General features: G+C 47.1%; 3 protein-coding genes and 1 long non-coding RNA gene across 5 annotated transcripts; 3 read left to right on the forward strand and 1 right to left on the reverse strand.

Moving 5' to 3' along the window:
• Nucleotides 1–3471: 3471 nt before the first annotated feature.
• LOC136540370 (mitogen-activated protein kinase kinase 9-like) lies at nt 3472–4824 on the forward strand. Its single transcript, XM_066532365.1, has one exon. The coding sequence runs from the start codon at nt 3588–3590 to the stop codon at nt 4596–4598; it is 1011 nt and encodes a 336-aa protein (XP_066388462.1). The 5' UTR covers nt 3472–3587; the 3' UTR covers nt 4599–4824.
• A 2419-nt stretch (nt 4825–7243) lies between these two features.
• LOC136535283 (uncharacterized) lies at nt 7244–10661 on the forward strand. The gene is made up of 3 exons (XR_010778970.1): nt 7244–7571; nt 7678–7777; nt 9957–10661. It is a non-coding gene; the product is annotated as an uncharacterized lncRNA (long non-coding RNA).
• A 63-nt stretch (nt 10662–10724) lies between these two features.
• LOC136535256 (uncharacterized) lies at nt 10725–12075 on the reverse strand. Its single transcript, XM_066527557.1, has 4 exons — nt 11788–12075; nt 11486–11575; nt 11263–11359; nt 10725–11185 (listed from the first exon to the last, which is right to left on the reverse strand). The coding sequence occupies exons 1-4, from the start codon at nt 11939–11941 to the stop codon at nt 11047–11049; spliced, it is 480 nt and encodes a 159-aa protein (XP_066383654.1). The 5' UTR covers nt 11942–12075; the 3' UTR covers nt 10725–11046.
• Nucleotides 12076–12231: 156 nt separating this feature from the next.
• Nucleotides 12232–14935, forward strand: LOC136535268 (uncharacterized). Of its 2 annotated transcripts, none has more exons than XM_066527572.1 (3): nt 12232–13052; nt 13588–14469; nt 14574–14935. In XM_066527572.1, exons 1-2 carry the CDS (start codon nt 13018–13020, stop codon nt 14024–14026), a joined length of 474 nt encoding a protein of 157 aa, XP_066383669.1. In that variant the 5' UTR covers nt 12232–13017; the 3' UTR covers nt 14027–14469; nt 14574–14935. The 2 variants fall into 2 exon arrangements, with proteins under 2 accessions (XP_066383669.1, XP_066383664.1); XM_066527567.1 differs by having other exon boundaries at nt 13588–14464.
• The last annotated feature ends 5632 nt before the right edge of the window (nt 14936–20567 follow it).

Consider the following 20567-nt stretch of genomic DNA (forward strand, 5'->3'; position numbering starts at 1 on the left):
CGGTGTGTGTGAGCCACATGACATGGAGGTCTTGTGAGCGGGGTCTTTCCGCCTATATCGATTAAGGCACGTCCGTTGTTGAATTGCATGAGGTGAGAATTTGTAGTACTAACCACATACTCCGGTAAGCCTGAACTTGGCAATTCTATTACGAGAATGGCTACTCGCGCACTGGGAGTGGAGAGATGGCGGGAATAGCGTGTACCCACGTGGCCATGGGCTGGAATGATGGAGTACTGTGTTCTCGGGTGGCGTGGACCCGTTCTTGTTTTAGAGGATCCGAGGGTAGGTTGATATATGTGAGTCGGGGACCTATATATGTCGTGTGGTCTGGAATTCCCAGCTGGGTTTAATCGGTTCGAATCGTCGTTGCTCCTCGGTTATGGAGACTCAACTCACTGTTCATCATCATAGAATTAACAACTGGAACTTGAATAAGGCTTGTAAAGGGGTTGGATATGAAGTTTCATGATCTCAGTGTGGATCGTGTCAGCTTTGTATATAATTCTTGAGAAGTTTTCTATATAAAGAATGTTGTTAAAAGAGCTTTTACGCAAAAGAACTTTGATCATTGTTAAAGCTATACCTTGAATCCCTAAGCCTGCATTACTGAGTTTATCAGTTAATATTTCGGATAAGTCTTGTTGAGTACTTTCGTACTCAGGGTTCGTTGACCCCTTGTTGCAGGTGAGCCTCATGGGCAGATCTGTTTTGGATCGTGCTGCATGACTAGCGTTCATTCTGACGATGAGAAGTAAATGTGTGATCCTTGGGTAGGATGTTTATTTTGTGTGATATGTCTATATTAATTATGCCACTCCACTACTACTATGGTTTGTAATAATTATCGAACTTAGTTTATAAGGTTTGAAACAACTGGTTTGTAAACTATGTTATCGTAAGACTTCCGTTGTTTATACTCTGTTTTTGATATTTGAATAAGTGTTGTAATACTGCAATGACTCTGTAACGTGATCCTGCTCGGAAATCGTGGATGATTCGGGGTTCCCCGAGGACACCGACAGTCTTTTTAAGTTATTGGAAACATATGCATAAATGTCAAAGGTCGTCGGACAGTGACAGGTGCATATGGGCCCTATAACTTAGGAGGTTCTGCCACAGAATGGTATCAGAGCGATCGTTATAAGGTTTTGTTGTATTGTTTTACAAAAACTTCAAAATAATTTGGATGACTAAATTTAACTTGGTAATTTAGTCCAAATTGCTTCTGACTTATCTTATTTCTTTCTTACCATTCTCTATTTGATTAAAAAGGTTTTGTGTGGTGGAGTAGTAATCATACTATGCCCTATATAAGAATAAATGTTGTTTATGTGCATTATAAATTTTTGATGTTTTTGTTCGTAAGAACGATTCATGCATCAGGAATAATTCACTCGTTACTTCCTTCACCTCTTAGTCTGGAGTTAAGTAGTGAGTCTGGTTTGAGGAATGTAAACCATCTTAGCTACTTTCTGGATTTTGATCAATGGTCTTACTTGGATTAAATTGACTACCTACAGTATGGCTCATGCCAAGATGACGCCCCGTAAGTCCACCGGACCCAAAGGAGTTCCTCGTCACCAACTTGCCCCTAGAAATGATGGTACCAGCAGTAACAGTACTAGGCCTGATCCCCAGGCAGAGATATTGAGGGTTTCTATGGAGTTAGCACAATCTACTAGAGATAGGGCTTTGGATGTTATACAAATAGGAGAGTTACAGGGTCAATTGAGGCAGCTCACCACCGCGCATAGGAACTGCGAAAGTATGTTAGTTCGTACGGTGGAAGGAAGAAATGAAGCTTGGCACAGGGAAAATGTAGGTAGAGCTAGAACTCATGAGCTAGAATTCTATATAGAAGATTTAGAAGAACATAATACATATCTACATGAGGAGGTTCATAGGCTTAGCAATCTACTAAATCCGAATCATGAGCCTCAAGCGGATGCCATGGACCCCGGTGTCATCCTTGCCGATGATGATGAATCGGGAGAGGAAGAAGAAGAAGATCCTGAAGAATTAGTAATGATCGATGAAAGCGATGATGAAGGCGGTAATAATTCCGGAATGGATACCGAGCCTGAAGTTTGAAGAAATTGAGGAGAAGAGTAGAGTTGTATAATAATAGCTCTAGCTAAGTTATGTAGTTCTGTTTTCGTACTCGTGGGTTTGTTTGTACATTAGTAAACTCTATGTAAGGTGTCTAGAGTAAGCAGGTCGCGTTCGTCAGCGCGCAGGTCGCGTGCCCGCTCGCACGCCCGTAGGTCGTCGCTGTACTCAGGCCAAGCCTAGCCATGGCCGCGAGCTTGGAGCTCGCCGGTGCCTGGCCTATGAGCAGCAACCGCGCACACAACAATGGAGACGTGGCGCTGAAGGTAGGCCCGGACGCACAGCTTGGTAGTCGCGACCGTGCCAAAGTCGGCCCGCGGCGGCCCCGCCATGAGAGTCCGTAGCCATGGAAGACCCGAGCGCGGGCGTGCGGGCAGGGCTGTGCGCGCACGGCAGCGACCAAGGCGCAAGCACGCTTCGGCTGTGCGTGTGGCCGTAGGTCGCGGCGGCTGCGGGGCATGTGGAGGTTACGGCGGCGTGTGAGGCAGCAGGGCGCGGGCGGCAACCGGCAGCGGGCCGTGATGGCACGGGCGATGGGAGCTCGACCATGGTGGTGCGCCACGCAGTGAGGGAAGAGGGGCGGCGCTGGCACGACAAGTGGGGAGGGGAGCTCAACCATGGCGGCTCGAGCCAGCGACCCTCGATGGCCTCTGCTCGTCGTTAGGGACCCAGTGAAGGGAGGGAGGAAGAAGATAGAGCCAGGGAAGAAGAAATGGGCAAAACGGATATTTCCCTACCGTTCTCTCTCCTCATAAGCTAGAAATTAATATTTTATTCAGCGCAGTGTCAGTAACAAATTTAACAACAACGACAGTGTCCATTAGTAAATCGCTTCATTTTGTATGTCCGCTAGCAGAGAGGTAACTTTTCAGTGTCCTATATCCAATTTTGCCTTAGAATTAAAGGTGCGGTTCACCCGCGGGTCAAGGGGCGAACGATCGCAACGGGGCGATAGGTCAGCAAAAGGGTCGCCCCGACCCGCACCGTTTGCAGCTTGAAAGCTCACTATCAGCCTGTTCGGTTGGCTGGTTCGTATCGTTGCTGATTCGTGAAGAAGTACCGCTGGTTAATTTGTGTGAGAAAAAAATACCGTTATAACTGAAAATTTACGATCTCGGGCCACGCCAAAACGAACCGGCCGGTATGGCTCCGCCCCTGGGCATGACAGAAACCGGTAACATGCATAGCACTAGCACGGTTAGCGCACAAGCGACAAAGCGCACCGCAGACTGCGGGCGCATAGCACAGTAGCAGATGATAATAAGCCACGGGCAGGGAGGGGTGGAGATGCAACAAACTCACCCGCCGGTGCCGCCACCGAACTCCACTCTCACCCACCCGTCTCTCACTCCTGCCCCGGCCATTATATAGATAGAAGCTCCTCTCGTGTCACTGCTTGCCTCCCCTCCTCACCTCAACTCTCTCGGCATTCGGCAACTCCTCACCCCACAGCTGTCTCAGAGTCCAACAGGCCAATGGCTCTCGTCCGCCAGCGCCGCCAGCTGCCGCACCTCACCCTCCCGCTCGACCACTTCGCCCTGCGCCTGCCGCCGCAGCCTCAGCCCACCGCCGCGCCGTCCACCTCCACCTCCACCTCCGACGCCCGCCTCTCGGACTACGAGAGGCTCTCCGTTCTCGGCCACGGCAACGGCGGCACCGTGTACAAGGCGCGGCACCGGCGGTCCGCGCAGCCGGTCGCTCTCAAGCTCTTCGCGGACGGGGACACTTCCGCGGCGCGCGAGGCCGAGATACTCATGCTCGCCGCGGATGCGCCCCACGTCGTGCGCCTCCACGCGGTGATCCCGTCGGCGTCAGCGGCCGCCGCCGGGGAGGCGCCCGCGGCGCTGGCGCTGGAGCTCATGCCGGGGGGCTCCCTCTCGGGCCTGCTCCGCCGGCTGGGCCGCCCGATGGGGGAGCGGCCCATCGCCGCCGTGGCGCGGCAGGCGCTCCTCGGGCTCGCCGCGCTCCACGCGCTCCGCGTCGTGCACCGCGACCTGAAGCCGTCGAACCTGCTCGTGGGCGCCGGCGGCGAGGTGAAGATCGCCGACTTCGGCGCGGGCAAGGTGCTGCGGCGGCGGCTGGACCCCTGCGCGTCCTACGTCGGCACGGCGGCGTACATGTCCCCCGAGCGGTTCGACCCGGAGGCGTACTCGGGCGACTACGACCCCTACGCCGCCGACGTGTGGAGCCTCGGCGTGGTCATCCTGGAGCTGTACCGGGGCCACTTTCCTCTGCTGCCCGAGGGCCAGCGCCCGGACTGGGCCGCGCTCATGTGCGCCATCTGCTTCGGCGAGGCGCCGGAGCCGCCGGCCGCGGCGTCGGAGGAGTTCCGGGACTTCGTGGCGCGGTGCCTCGAGAAGAAGGCCGGCCGGCGCGCGTCGGTGGCCGAGCTACTGGAGCACCCGTTCGTCGCCGAGCGGGACGCCGCCGGCGCACAGCACGCGCTCGCTGCGCTCGTCGCAGAGGCGGAGCAGCGCGACCAATAATAGACAGGCTGCCGCTGCCCTGCGGTTAATTACAGTAATTCACTACTACTCCAGTACTCCTAGGAGATCAACAAGAAGAAGAAGTATAGGACGAGCTGAGGTGTACATAAATTACGCCACGTGCGTAGCCTTTTCTTTTTTTTCGCCGTTTTATCTTTTATTCATTCGTTCATTGAGTTCATCAAGCAAATCTCAAGAGGCAACAAGTTCGTGAAATTCAAGATCCCCTCAACGACGCTGTGCTGGCTGTCTAGATTACTGTTAAGTCATTCATTTGACGTGATCCATGCTTTGAATTTTTGTATAAGCATGAACAAACCTGTTTGCTCTCAAATTGTTTCGCCAATCGAAACTTGAGGGCGTTGCGTAAACAAAGAAAGAAAAGATTAGCTGTGTTCTCACCTGTAAAGGTGTATTGATTCACTTTAATGATCAACAACATGTAGCATGCCTATGAGTGGAGGAATGAGTTTTAGGTTGTTCGGCTGACCTGAAAAATAAGTAAAAAATATTGTTATGACTGGATTAATGTGAGAGAAAAATACTGATCTGGTTAGAAGGCACTGTTTATATAAACAGTGTCCACGTGGGTGGGCTGGCCGGCACTAGCCCAGCCAGCCAGCCGAACAGGGTATTTGTCTCGGTGTTGGGGGTGGTTGCATTCCGGCTTCATCTGCAGGGTGTACAAAATCTACTATTGAGATGGCTGGGCCACCGGCCACAACAAATCTGTGAGCAATGGCCAATCGCACTAACAAAACGTGAAAAATAGCAGAGGTGGCAGTGGTTTCGAAAGAAGCAAGCAAGCAAGTATATAGAGACAAATTGTATAATAACCAACCGGCTGTGCTGACAACTTAGTTCGAACGGCCGATTAAGGACAGCAGCAGCAGTAGGTTGCCATTTAGATTTGATTTTTCTGGGGGCGGCACTGACGCATTGTCTGTCCTTATTCCATTTGGTAGAAGCGTGCATTGCAAATGATGCATCATCTCCGAGATTACTCCAGAACGTGCGCAACGAAAATGCTACGCGGTCACAGCTAATCACACCATCACTTTTCTTGCTTCTGACCAAAGTTTGGCACCGTTTTAAAGGTATATACTCCCTCCCTCCCACAAAACATATAATCCTGCAGTTCAAATCTTGTCCCAAAATTCATGTAATCCTAGAGTTCAGGTTATTAGGTGGACCCCACCAATAAAAAAACACTACATTTTTAGAAAATCAAGGCATCTCATGTTGTACTTCGAAGGAATACTCTAGATTGCTCTTGAGTTGTAGTGCACGAGAGGAAGGATATAGGAGGCGCATATGCGTAATTTCACACTTCCACTAATTTTATCTAGAAACGTGAGATTTACATGTTGAGAAAGTACGTGAATTAGAAGGAAAAAGACAACTGTCATCCCCAACATTCCTTTGAAGCAGCAGCATATTCCAATTTCCAAGCGCAAATGCATACGGAGTACGTACTGACGTAGTACAAGGTACGACCCCGGCCGGCTCAAAGCTCCTCCAGCTCCGGTTTGCATGCACTTGCAGCGATCACGCTCTGCGTTGTCCTTGTCGTGATATGACACGGCCACGAGAAAACAACAGTCGCGAAGGAGGACGTACTACGCATCGTCGCTGCAGACCGAAGCAAGAAGCAGCAGATCGTGGTCGTGGGGTCGCCGTTTTGTCACGGTGGATATTTTTGGCTGGAGCAACGTGGTCCTGATAAGACTGCCACTGCGCCCCGTGCCGAGCGGCGGCCAAAACTGCCGGTGCTGGAATCATCGGAGATGGTTCGGTTCGGTTCGGTAGACGGTAGGGGTAGAGTTAATTAAGAAGGAAACAACCTGACGGCTTCAGCAGCAGCAGCAGCAGTGACACCTACACATGCCTGCGCGCTCGTATCGTTCCGCGAAGGGAGGAGGATCTATCTGCCCGCTGGCCGCCCCCGCAGGCCGCAGGCTACGCCGCCGCGACGGACGGAGGCGGCGGGCGTTTTCCCGGAAGCGGGAGCCGGTGGTTACTGCGGTGTCGTACGGGGCTTCCTCTGCCTGCCGTAGCGCCGGCCGGTTTTGCACTTTTATTACGGTACAATACAGTGGACGGACGGATGGACGCATCGCAATGCAAGCGTGGTGGGCTGGAAAAGTACCCTGGGAGTCTGGGACACAGGAGCCTGATCGTTTTCCCGGGTAACAGTTTCGCCGTGCTCCGTCCGTTGTGCACGCTTTCACTGGCCCAGGACGACGTGTACTATCTGTTTGGGTTGGATTCGAATCGAGCACAAATTGCTGCATGGCGGTGACGACAGGTAGGATGATGTCACTGCTCAGCTCACGCTCTGCCGACTGCCTGTAGTAGGCTGTAGCCTCATGCTGCTGGCTGTTCGGCCTCTTCTCAAAGGCTCTGAGTGGGCTACTGGGCTCTCGGCAAGCTTACCAATCGGTAGACGACTGTGCTGGGCCAAAAGGCCTTCCCATCGATGCGAAGGAGAATGAACGGGAAAATCATTTTATACCTCACTAGTTACTAGAAGAAATTCCCGCTATGAGAATCGCCGGTAAAATTATGCTATTACTTATATTTACTAATAAGATTAATAAATATCTACGACTAAAAAGCCTTAAATGTCCGGCAGGACCAAACCACCCGACTCAATCTTCCGCGCTGACAAGTGGACCCGCGACTCCCCGTCACTTGCACGTAGCCATCCTTCCTTGCGTCCTTCCGCCCTGCCCCGCCCAACTTGGCGCCGCCGCCGCCTCACGCAGCCGACGCGCCGCCCGTCCCCGTGCCCGAGAAGCTTGCCCAGCCCCGCCCCTCGCGCTCCTCCGCTTTGCCCTAGGGGAGGTAGACATGGGGGGCAACGACGCTGCGGGCAGGGAGATTGACTCTAGGGCTCCGCCGCCATTCGGGATGGCGGAGATTCCTGCGGCCATCCCCAATCCCTGCTCGGTCAAGGACCCATGGCGCCCGGTAGGTTTCCTGTCGCTCTCTCTTCTGTTGGAGCTTTAGAAGTTATAGTGATGGTGCTTCCCGATGAGCTGTGCCTGATGGTTTCTCGTATTGTGATAAATTGCAGCTACCAGAGAGGCCAGCAGTGATTTGTTCTTCCAACCTAATGAAAAGCACATTATAATATCAACGACGTCCTGGCTGGATTTATGAATTGGATTTACTTGGTACTAGATCTCTAAATTTACAAATGTGTTCCATATATATTGTTCATCCCTAAACTTTTGAAGAAGCCCAATCTTTGCTAGCTGCTGTTGAGACTTATAGGTAGTTCACGGGTGCTTGTGCATCTTGTTGGGCAGCAGCAGCATCTCTTCCAGCAGGAACAGTGGCATTAGCAAGCTAGATATGAATAATAATTTCAATTTTAATAACTGGTTTGCCTATAGGCGCTTTGTGCGGAGAATCCAAGAATCTGAGGTCAGAGATACGTTGAAAATGATGAAAGAAGGTAAGACGATGGGACCGGATGGTATCCCAATCGAGGTGTGGTGATGCCTCGGGGACATAGCTATAGTATGGCTAACCAAGCTGTTCAACCATATTTTTCGACCGAACAAGATGTCTGACGAGTGGAGGAGAAATATATTGGTATCGATCTACAAGAATAAAGGGGATATTCAAAGTTGTACTAATTACCGGGGAATTAAGTTGATGAGCCATACTATGAAGCTATGGGAGAGAGTTATCGAGCATCGCTTGAGAGCAATAACGCGAGTCTCCATGAACCAATTTGGTTTAATGCTCGGAAGGTCAACCATGGAAGCCATTTTCTTAATAAGACAAGTTATGAAGCGGTATAGGGAGAAGAAGAAGGACCTACATATGATTTTTATTGACTTGGAGAAGGCTTATGATAAAATACCAATGAATGTTATGTGGTGGGCTTTAGACAAACATAAAGTCCCAACGAAGTACGTCGGGCTCATTAAGGACATGTACAACAATGTTGTGACAAGTGTTCAAACAAGTGATGGAGACACGGATGACTTTCTAATTAGGGTAGGACTACATCGAGGGTCAACTTTGAGCCCTTATCTGTTTGCCTTAGTCATGAATGAGGTCACAAAGGATATACAAGGGGACATCCCTTGGTGTATGCTTTTCGCGGACGATGTAGTGCTAGTTGATGAAAGCGTTGATGAAAGCCGGACAAGAGTGAATCAGAAACTGGAGTTATGGCGGGAGACTTTAGAGTCCAAAGATTTTAGACTCAGTAGAACTAAAACTGAGTATATGAGATGTGACTTCGGCACTAATATTTGGGAGGAGGAAGATATTAGTTTGGAAGGTCAAGTAGTGCCTAGGATGAATACCCATCGATATTTAGGATCAATGCTACAGAGAGACGGGGATGTTGATGAAAATGTTAGCCATAGAATCAAAACAGGGTGGATGAAGTGGCGCCAAGCATCTGGTGTCCTATGTGACAAAAGGGTACCACAGAAGCTAAAAGGCAAGTTTTATAGGACAGCGATTAGACCTGCTATGTTGTATGGTGCAAAATGTTGGCCTACGAAAAGACGACATGTTCAATAGATAAGTGTCGCAGAAATGCGTATGTTGCGTTGGATTTGCAGTCATACAAGAAGGGATCGAGTTCGGAACGATGATATACGAGATAGATTATGGGTAGCATTAATTGAAGAAAAGCTTGTCCAACACCGGTTGAGATGGTTTGGACATGTCCAACGAAGACCTCCAGAGGCACCGGTGCGTAATGGAATCCTAAGTCAGGATAGTAACGTGAAGAGAGGTATATGAAGACCGAAGTTGATTTGAGTAGAGGCAATAAAAGGAGACTTGAAAGGATGGAATATACCCAAAGACTTAGCCTTAGATAGGAGTGCTTGGTAGACAGCTATTCACGTGCCTGAACCTTGATTGCTTCTGCTGGGTTTCAACTCTAGCCCACCCAACTTGTTTGGGACTTAAAGACTTTGTTGTTGTTGTTGTGGGTGTTTCAGAGTTTAATGAGAATAGTCATTCTCTCATGCCTCATGGTTACTTTGTCACGTTGGTGATAATGGCCAGTAACCTCATTTGCATACATTATCAATGTGTGCTCATTTTTGGTTGCCTGTGGCCTACATAGTCTAAAGTATGCACAAAACAAAGTGTGTTGAACCGACACCCATAGCTGTTTGCAGTAATTAGTAAATTGGCTCCTGCTATCTAGTTCCAAAGGTATAAATTAGCACATAACCACATCGAACTAGTACCAGATCAGGGATTATGGTTGCCATCATTTATGCAGCTTGCTTCTGTGAATTGATTTATGTATTTACCTGCAAGTATTTAGCACCATTTGTTGTGCTGAAATCTGTGTTTCTGTTTGCTTTGAAGGTAGTTGAGTCTTCATATGATGGCTTGATCACTTGGTTTCTGGCATTGAAACCTTGCGATAGCAATATTTCGGTCCACCCCTCATGATCATATCCTGCATGGGTGCAGATGGTTGGGCCATCAGCAGCCACAAAAAAAAAAAAAAAAACAAGTATATGCCCTAGCTGGCTTCTTGGTGCTTTGTGATCTCAGAAACACTGAATTGTGAATACCCTCAAAAGAGGCATCTATTACCGACAGGTTATTTTACCAGTCACAATGGTGCTTCCTGGAATCAAAACAACTATCTTCAGAACAAATCATGGAACCGTCAAAACCCAGAATATCTTCACACAGAAATCAGAATTGAACTGAAGATTATGAACAAGGATGAACTGGTTCCGGCCGTCTCATTATATGAATTGTGTCAAGGATAATAACAATATTAGTTTGGATGGAGCAGGAACAAGCATTGCTGCATCGGAAACAATCTGGAATGCTTTGGGTTTTAATGTGTCTGGGCGTGTGTAAGTGAAAGCTAATAATGAAATCCTCGTACCATTCTTAGGTAGGATTAAGCTCATGTAACACAGCAAACTATTCACTTAGATGCACACTGAGTTAAGTGAATCGTAGGAAACAAATTCTCGTGCTGAAGCGAGGGATGACTCCAGAATACTCAAGGCACGAGTAAAAAGTTATCCATGTCAATCTTCCTCGGTTCCATTCCATGTGTACTGTGTGTTGGATGTCCGCATGTTTCTCTGCCTGGGCATTGTGATGCATGAATTGTTTTCAGGGCTGTTTCATCTATGATTATTATTCCCAGAACTGAGTCCGCCATTCAGTCCTGCAGAGCTGCGGTTTTACGTTACAGCAGTACACTTCCAGTTCTTGAAGAACAAGGGGAATTTAGGGATCCTGAGAACTAGTGTAGATGGCAATTTACTGGTGCTATATGCATTTTACAATGGGTACATATGCATTGCAAATTCTGAGCTCCCATTATTTTGGTGAACATTCTCGTACTCCTAGTGGCCTATGGGCTGGTCTAGATCCCCTGGTAATCAGGGTATTTCGCCTGCTGAAACTGAATGATGTGCTCAGCTCGCTATTCTGCTCCGGTTCTCTTCTTGAGCTCCGAAATGAAGTCCTCCCTCTCCTGGTCGGTCATGCCTTCCGTGGAGCAGTCCCCGACGCCCCACTCGGCTCCCCGCAGGCAGTACTTGTCCTGGATCATCCTCTCGTTCCTGCAAAAATCATAGCTTCAGCGTTGAACATGTATCACCAGAGAGATCTTAAGGAGCGTAAGCAAATATGTTTTTACTTCTCTTTGTTCTTCTTGGACTTCTCGAGCAGCTCCTGCAGCACCTTGGATTTCTTGAACCTGTTATCGAATTCGGCGTACTTCTTCTGGTTCTCCGCTTGCGAGCGCAACAGGAAGGCAGGGTTTCCATCAGTCAAGAAGGCCTGAATTGTATAAGTTTGCCGCAAGAACAAGTCCCTGGCCTTCACAAGAACTCAACAGGAAACTGAGGCAAGCAACTAACCATTCCATTTCTCCAGGAACTCGAGCCGGGGGAGGTCGGGGCCTGGAGTCGACTCCAGTCCCGAGAAACCGGACAGGATGCCGGCGTTCACTGCAGTCAAAATGTGCCGGACATTAGTTTGGAAACACCGGCGAATCTGTGAATGCTTTATGTTCCATCAAGTGCTGCATGCGACACCCAACTCATCCGCAACTCTAGCTACTGTTCACAAGAGCAGTTTCTAGCGTGACTGCTGCTGTGTCGCACCGGTGTCACTAGGAGGGCGAAAGTGGCGGTGAGCAAGACTGCAAGAGTAGCCGTACCTGGACTGGACCAGAGGACGAACGAGAGCGAGACAGCCGCCGGGACAGCCAGCGACACCCGGGTTATCATCGCTGGTGGCGGGGCGGCGCTGCCGCTGCATCGCCCCTTCGGCGGTGCGGCCGCGGCCGGGGGCGCGGCGGGGAGGCCGAGCATGGCTAGCTACTTCGCTTGCTGGTAGCCTGACAGTATGCTAAGGCCCAGCGATGCGGAGGATGGATGGATTGCATGGAGTTGTAGGCGTGTAGCACTAGTGGATTGGTGGGGGCAATGTCGCCGACTCGCCGGTGGGAAAGGATGGGGCCGACTTGTTCTCTTGTGAGCCACTAACTAAAAGCTAAAACACGATCTGGGGATTACACTCCTTGATCTTTTTTTGCGTGCACTTGTCTTGGTAGTTTGTCTACGCTGCTCAAGTTTATATGTATAGGTCTTACCATGTATGTATAGGTGGTGAATCTTAAATCTGAGGATTAGTTATTGTTAGATATTATGGGCTTGGCCCATTTATTTAATATCTCTATTAAACTCTATGGTCCGTACATGTGCATTAATGGTTTTATACCATATGGGAATTTAATCGAGAGGCGACTCTACTTAAATACTTGATCATTGATCGATCTATTTGAGAAGTAAAAGAGAATCACCTGGATGCCACACGCGCGCGCGCGCCGCCGCCGCCGCCGCCCGGCCCGAGCCCGTGGGCGTGGCAGGCAGGCAGGCGGCGGCGAGCGGACGGGCGAGGCCTTTATTTTTTAAACTCCGTTTCCGTTTCCTATGACGAATTGATTGGAGGTTTGAAACCCCGTTTCCATTTCCTGTGACGAATTGATTGGAGGTTAACTCCCGTGACCTCTGGCTCTCCGTCTCTGTCTCTCCCACCGCAGAAGGGAGGTGTGACCCCTCGGTGCCGTCGGCTTCTCTTCTTCTGGCCTCTGCCTATAAATCAAATCCTCCCCTCTAGGTTAGTTCCTCTTGGCAGAGTACACCACTTTCCAGCAGCGCAAGTTCTTCCCGTTCCACCTCCGGCGAGCACCAGAGATGGAAGAGTAGGCCTCCGGAACGCGTCTCCGTCGTGGGCTTCACCTGCTCGGGTGAAGACGGGCGATTACGTTTTTGGGGAGTGTCGGTGGTGGCACGACTACTCGCTGGTGAACCTGTAGCGGTGCTTCTTCACGGCGTCCTTTTCTGCACTGCATCGAGCGGGACGACTACAACAGCAAAGCACCACCATGGCTTTTCCTGGTGCGAGCGGCTCCGCCGCAGGGTATAATCTCCTTCACCCTCTTCTGAGTTTCATTATCAATATCATGATGTTCCTAGGCAATACTGCTTTCATGTTCAACATGCTCTGTTTGATTGATTTGGATGATTATGCTAGTACTGGTTTTCTGGTTCCTTTTAATTTTGTGATTATCATGATCTTGATATTTGAGAACACATCTTTTATATTTGTGATCATGTCTGTGATGTTTCAGCTATGTAAAACAATGTTTCACATATATTTCGGCTCTATAATTTGTCTTATCATCATGTTAACATTTGTCATGAAGTGTTTCTGTCTTGTTATTCATGACTTCACTCTCCTTTTTATTGCGTTATTTTTATGGATTAAAATAAATATGAAAATGCCACATATATTTCGGCTCTATAATTTGTCTTATCATCATGTTAACATTTGTCATGAAGTGTTTCTGTCTTGTTATTCATGACTTCACTCTCCTTTTTATTGCGTTATTTTTATGGATTAAAATAAATATGAAAATGCCTTATTGTTCAACAATCCAAAAACATAATTTCAGGCCATTTTCATCTGTTGGCTTTGCGGGCATGCTAAAGCCTACGCCGTTTGAGGGCACTCACTACAAGAGGTGGCGTGAGAAAGCCCTTCTGTGGTTGTCGGCCATGCGCTGTGGTCATGTGCTCAATGAGCAGCCTGCTACTGTGAGATCCGATGAGGATGAACAGGCTTGGGGACATGCTGAGACCATGTGCAAGGCTGCACTGTTGAGCATCATCAATGATTCTCTGGTTGATGCCTACATACCACTCCCGACTGGCAGAGTTGTGTGGGAAGCCCTTGAGGCCCGGTATGGTCTTTCCGACACCGGCTCTGAGCTGTACATCATGGAGCAGTTCCATGACTACAAGATGGTTGATAACCGTCCTGTAGTTGAACAGGCTCATGAGATACAGGGACTGGTGAAGGAAATTGGAGCTGTACGGCTGTCCTCTCCCTGACAGGTTCGTGGCAGGATGCATTATTGCTAAGCTGCCACCTTCCTGGACTGATTTTGCTACTACCTTGAAACACAAGAGGCAGCAGTTTAGCATTGCTGAACTTGTTGGCACTCTTGATGTTGAGGACAAGGCAAGAACAAAGGATGTTAAGGGAAAGAGCAAGGGCGGGAATGGTGAGGCGACTACTAGTGCACATGTGGTGCAAAAGTTTCGTCCTAAGCCACAAAAGAAGAAGCCTCAGCAGGAGCTTAAGCAGAAATCCACTACCTTCTTCAAGAAAGGTAATAATAAGAAGATGGGATTAGACAAGGCAAAGATGAACTGCTTCACTTGTGGGAACACTAGGCACTTTTCTAGAGAGTGTCCTGAGGCTAAGTGGAAGCCCCCACCAAAGGCGAAGACAGTCAACACCATTGAGACTGATGCAGACGCTGCTGGGTATGGTAATTTATCTGCATTTACAGTTTGTTCCTCACCTGATTGGTGGGTTGATACAGGTGCAAATATACATGTGTGTGCTGATAAGTCCTTGTTTTCTTTTTACCAGGTCGGGAGGAGTGGAGCCTTGCTGATGGGGAATGGCGCGCGTGCTGGTGTTCATGGTGTTGGTACGGTGGATCTGAAGCTTACTTCGGGGAAGACCGTGCAACTCAAGAACGTGCATCATGTCCCCTCAATAAGGAAAAATCTTATTAGTGGCTCTCTGCTATGTCGAGATGGTTTTAAACTTGTGTTTGAGTCGAATAAATGTGTTATGTCGAAGTATGGAACCTTTGTTGGAAAAGGCTATGAGAGCGGAGGCTTGTTCCGCTTGTCTTTGGTTGATACTTTACCTCTTGCAGTGAATAATGTCGTTAATAACGTTAATGTTGAGATGAATGTTTGGCATTCTCGATTATGTCATGTTAACTTTGGTTGCATGTCCCGCTTAGCTGGTTTGAATTTAATTCCTAAATTTGATGTTGCCAAAAGCTCCAAATGTCATACATGCGTTGAGGCAAAACAACCTCGCAAGCCTCACAAGGCAGCTGTGGCGAGAGAGTTGGCACCACTTGAACTCATCCATTCCGATATTTGTGAAATGAACGGAATTTTGACAAAAGGTGGTAAGAGATACTTCATAACGTTCATAGATGATTGCACTCGATATTGCTATGTGTACCTAATTAAAACAAAAGATGAGGCATTACATTATTTTAAAACCTTTAAAGCTAAGGCTGAGAATCAACTTGAAAAGCATATCAAACGGTTGCGGTCCGATCGCGGGGGAGAATATTTCTCTAATGAATTTTCTGAGTTTTGCGCGGTGCACGGTATAATTCATGAGAGGACACCTCCATACTCACCATAATCCAATGGGATTGCTGAGAGAAAGAACCGCACTCTAACTGACTTGGTGAATGCCATGTTGGAGACAGCTGGTTTATCTAAGGAATGGTGGGGTGAGGCAATTTTAACTGCGAATCATGTCCTAAATAGAGTGCCCACAAAGAACAAAGAAATCACTCCATTTGAGGAATGGGAGAAAAAGAGGTTAAATATTTCTTATCTTCGCGTTTGGGGTTGTTTGGCCAAAGTGAACGTGCCAATAAACAAAAAGCGAAAGCTTGGACCAAAAACTGTAGATTGTGTTTTTCTAGGCTATGCCATTCATAGTGTGGGCTATCGGTTTTTAATAATAAATTCTAATGCTCCTGATATGGCTGTTGGAACGGTCATGGAGTCTAGAGATGCCACGTTCTTTGAGAATGAATTTCCAATGAAAATAGGTGCATCTAGCATGTCTAGTCATGATCCTGTTCCTGAATTTCATGAATCGAATATACACGCTGATGATAACACCCATGAGCTTGAGCAAAATCCTGAGGAGGATGATAATACTGTCACTCGAAGGAGTAAGAGGCAAAGAGTTGCAAAATCCTTTGGAGAAGACTTTATTATATATCTCGTGGATGACACTCCCACAACAATTTCTGAGGCATACTCCTCTCCTGATTCTGACATGTGGAAGGAGGCAGTGCAAAGTGAGATGGACTCCATTATGTCCAATGGGACGTGGGAAGTGGTTGACCGTCCATTTGGTTGCAAACCTGTGGGCTGCAAATGGGTGTTTAAAAAGAAGCTGAGGCCCGATGGTACAATTGAGAAGTACAAAGCTAGGCTTGTTGCTAAGGGTTATACACAGAAGGAAGGTGAAGATTACTTTGATACTTACTCACCTGTTGCTCGATTGACGACCATTCGTGTGTTGCTATCCCTGGCTGCCTCACATGGTCTTTTCATTCATCAGATGGATGTTAAGACAGCCTTCCTAAATGGAGAGCTTGAGGAAGAGATCTACATGGATCAGCCTGATGGGTTTATTGCAAATGGTCAAGAGGGTAAAGTTTGTAAGTTATTGAAGTCCCTGTACGGCCTAAAGCAAGCCCCAAAGCAGTGGCATGAGAAGTTTGATAAAACTTTAACATCAGCCGGCTTTGTTGTGAATGAAGCTGATAAATGTGTATATTATCGGTTTGGTGGTGGTGATGGTGTGATACTATGCCTATATGTGGATGATATATTAATATTTGGCAACAATCTAAATGTGATTAAAGAAGTAAAAGATTTTTTGTCGAGTAACTTTGAGATGAAAGACTTGGGAGAGGCTGATGTCATTCTCAACATTAAGCTTTCAAGGGAGGAAGGAAATGGTGGGGTAACTCTTATGCAGTCTCACTATGTGGAAAAGGTCTTGAACCGATTTGGGTACAGTGAGTGTACGCCTGCTCCTACTCCGTACGATCCAAGTGTTCATTTGAGGAAGAATCACAGAATTACAAGAGACCAATTGAGATATTCACAGATAATTGGTTCTCTTATGTACATAGCTAGCGCAACCAGGCCTGATATCTCGTTCGCTGTAAGCAAACTGAGCCGGTTTGTGTCAAATCCGGGAGATACTCACTGGAATGCTCTTGAGAGAGTGCTGCGCTATTTGAAAGGGACAATGAGTTACAGCATTCACTTTTCCGGGTATCCGAGGGTACTAGAGGGTTATTGTGATGCTAATTGGATTTCTGATGCGGATCAGCTATATGCCACGAGTGGATACGTGTTCTTACTTGGAGGTGGTGCTGTTTCTTGGAAGTCTTGCAAGCAGACTATCTTAACGAAGTCTACAATGGAAGCAGAACTGACCGCATTGGATACCGCTAGTGCTGAGGCAGAGTGGCTCCGTGATCTCCTGATAGATTTGCCGATTGTTGAGAAACCAATCCCGGTAATTTCCATGAACTGTGATAATCAAACTGTGATCACTAAGGTAAACAGTTCTAAGGATAACATGAAGTCCACAAAGCATGTGAAGAGACGTTTGAAGACTGTCAGAAAACTGAGAAACTCCGGAGTAATTGCATTGGACTATGTCCATACATCAAATAATCTGGCAGATCAATTCACTAAGGGTCTATCACGCAATGTGATAGAAGGTGCGTCGAGGGAACTGGGTTTGAGACCCACATAGAGCCATCAACAGTGGTAACCTATCCTATGTGATCGGAGATCCCGTGAATTAGGATGGCGAAACAAGCTGTTGATTGACTGAGGGAGAGACCCCTTAGATTATAGCTCAGTTCGTTGGAGATGCACTGTCTCTCCAATACTGTTAGGCAGGATGATTAAGTTCTTAATGTGATCCGAGCGGCTTGGTATAGCGGGGATGTTGTTCTACAGAACATCCTATAAGGAACACACCTATATGAGCTCGATTGCTAGTCACAATCTATGAGATGTGGGTAATCTCTAGATGCTCATGAAAAGGCCTCGAAGTGTGACTTATATGCTTCAAAACAGAGGGAAGGCACTTGACAGCCTAGTATCAGTTAAGAGGCTATGTGAAACTCATCTCGCACAAAACTGTCAATTCAAGGTTCTGTCCATTGTTCAGTTGTGGATGAGTGTAGCTAGCTTTCTAGATGGATGTTCAACTTAACAGTCTCTATCGAAACACTGGTATATAAAAGGAATGTGGTTCTGAGAACTTCAAACTGCGTACCCTAGAGTTTGGTGGGGATTGTTAGATATTATGGGCTTGGCCCATTTATTTAATATCTCTATTAAACTCTATGGTCCGTACATGTGCATTAATGGTTTTATACCATATGGGAATTTAATCGAGAGGCGACTCTACTTAAATACTTGATCATTGATCGATCTATTTGAGAAGTAAAAGAGAATCACCTGGATGCCACACGCGCGCGCGCGCGCCGCCGCCGCCGCCGCCCGACCCGGCCCGAGCCCGTGCGCGTGGGCGTGCGCGTGGGCGTGGCGAGGCAGGCGGGCGGCGGCGAGCGAGCGGACGGGCGGGCGAGGCCTTTATTTTTGAAACTCCGTTTCCGTTTCCTATGATGAATTGATTGGAGGTTTGAAACCCCGTTTCCGTTTCCTGTGACGAATTGATTGGAGGTTAACTCCCGTGACCTCTGGCTCTCCGTCTCCGTCTCTCCCACCGCAGAAGGGAGGTGTGACCCCTCGGTGCCGTCGGCTTCTCTTCTTCTGGCCTCTGCCTATAAATCAAATCCTCCCCTCTCGGTTAGTTCCTCTTGGCGGAGTACACCACTTTCCAGCAGCGCAAGTTCTTCCCGTTCCACCTCCGGCGAGCACCAGAGATGGAAGAGTAGGCCTCCGGAACGCGTCTCCGTCGTGGGCTTCACCTGCTCGGGTGAAGACGGGCGATTACGTTTTTGGGGAGTGTCGGTGGTGGCACGACTACTCGCTGGTGAACCTGTAGCGGTGCTTCTTCACGGCGTCCTTTTCTGCACTGCATCGAGCGGGACGACTACAACAGCAAAGCACCACCATGGCTTTTCCTGGTGCGAGCGGCTCCGCCGCAGGGTATAATCTCCTTCACCCTCTTCTGAGTTTCATTATCAATATCATGATGTTCCTAGGCAATACTGCTTTCATGTTCAACATGCTCTGTTTGATTGATTTGGATGATTATGCTAGTACTGGTTTTCTGGTTCCTTTTAATTTTGTGATTATCATGATCTTGATATTTGAGAACACATCTTTTATATTTGTGATCATGTCTGTGATGTTTCAGCTATGTAAAACAATGTTTCACATATATTTCGGCTCTATAATTTGTCTTATCATCATGTTAACATTTGTCATGAAGTGTTTCTGTCTTGTTATTCATGACTTCACTCTCCTTTTTATTGCGTTATTTTTATGGATTAAAATAAATATGAAAATGCCTTATTGTTCAACAGTTATGGTGCGTTTGGTAGGTATTAGATTCTCCTAGACGTTCTAGATCCAAATTCTCTCTCAAAAAAAATGTGATGAATCAACATCATTTTATAAAATCGTTTGGCTGATAGACTAGATTTCGATTAAAAACAAAAAAAATGTATAAATGAAAACATTCTTTAAAAAAATTTCAGAATTTGTTGTGGGTGAAGAACAAATAGAACCCATTTTTAATTTGCTGCAATAAAAAAATAAACTAAAAGGCACCATCACTGTTGTATTGAGGATGTAAGAAATATGCCCTGTTCACTTGTCTTATGAACCATACTATTTCAGCGAACGAACATTGTTTTTTTCTCACAACAAATCAGCGAACAGTACTTTCTGTCATGACTTTTCAGCGAAGCGAGGAGGGCCATAGAATCAGTAGAAACCATCCTTTGATCGTTTCAACAGTCTAGGCAAATAACTGAGAATCGGTTATGGTGTTTTTAGCCAAAAACGTTTCATCTCCTTCCCGTTTGACATGCATCGTAAAGATTCTAGCAAGAATTTCCTACTTGCCAAACGGGAAGTAGAACAAGTCTTTTTAGAATTGGCGCTGAGAATTATGTATAGCTGTATGACTAGATTAGGATGCCATCCGTGAGTTCCCCGCAGCGCAGACTCAGGACCGCGGAGTACTTGCTGTATAAAAAAAAAGATTTTAGATAAACTTTCTTAAAAAAGAAAAATAAATATATAGTTAAGAAAGAACATCTAGAATATATAAAACTCAATATTAATATAAAATGTAATCTTTTTTGAATCTCTTTTTTATTCTTATTGAATCATGGTAATGTATCCTAATCCAATAAGAATTCCGTGAGCGAATATTTACTCTTTCCTATCTTATTTGATAATTTAGAACCTTATCAAATAAAGTAATTTTTTTGTTCGCTTGTTCTGCCATTTTTTAATATGATTAAAGTTTTTTTAATCCAACATTTATGTCTCCTATTATGTTTATTATAAAAATATATTTTATAATTAATGTATTATATTTAGTCGGTGTCCTACATTTTAATTTTATATAGATTTAATTAAACTTAAAATTATTTAATTTATTGGGAAATGGGGATTGTATTTTTGCTTAGACGGAGGGACGGGAGTAGTCTAACAGATTCAGGATTCCACACGTCTCCAGTCTCTCGCCTTCGCCTTCCATTCATCGCCGTCGCCGCCGTCGCCCGTCGGCCGTGTTTTGGGACGCGGCTTCCCATCCCACGCTTTGCCGAGACGGAAGCTCCGCGTGAAAGCCGTTAGC

Source organism: Miscanthus floridulus, chromosome 2, assembly GCF_019320115.1.
Source record: "Miscanthus floridulus cultivar M001 chromosome 2, ASM1932011v1, whole genome shotgun sequence".
In the NCBI taxonomy this organism is placed as follows: domain Eukaryota; kingdom Viridiplantae; phylum Streptophyta; class Magnoliopsida; order Poales; family Poaceae; genus Miscanthus; species Miscanthus floridulus.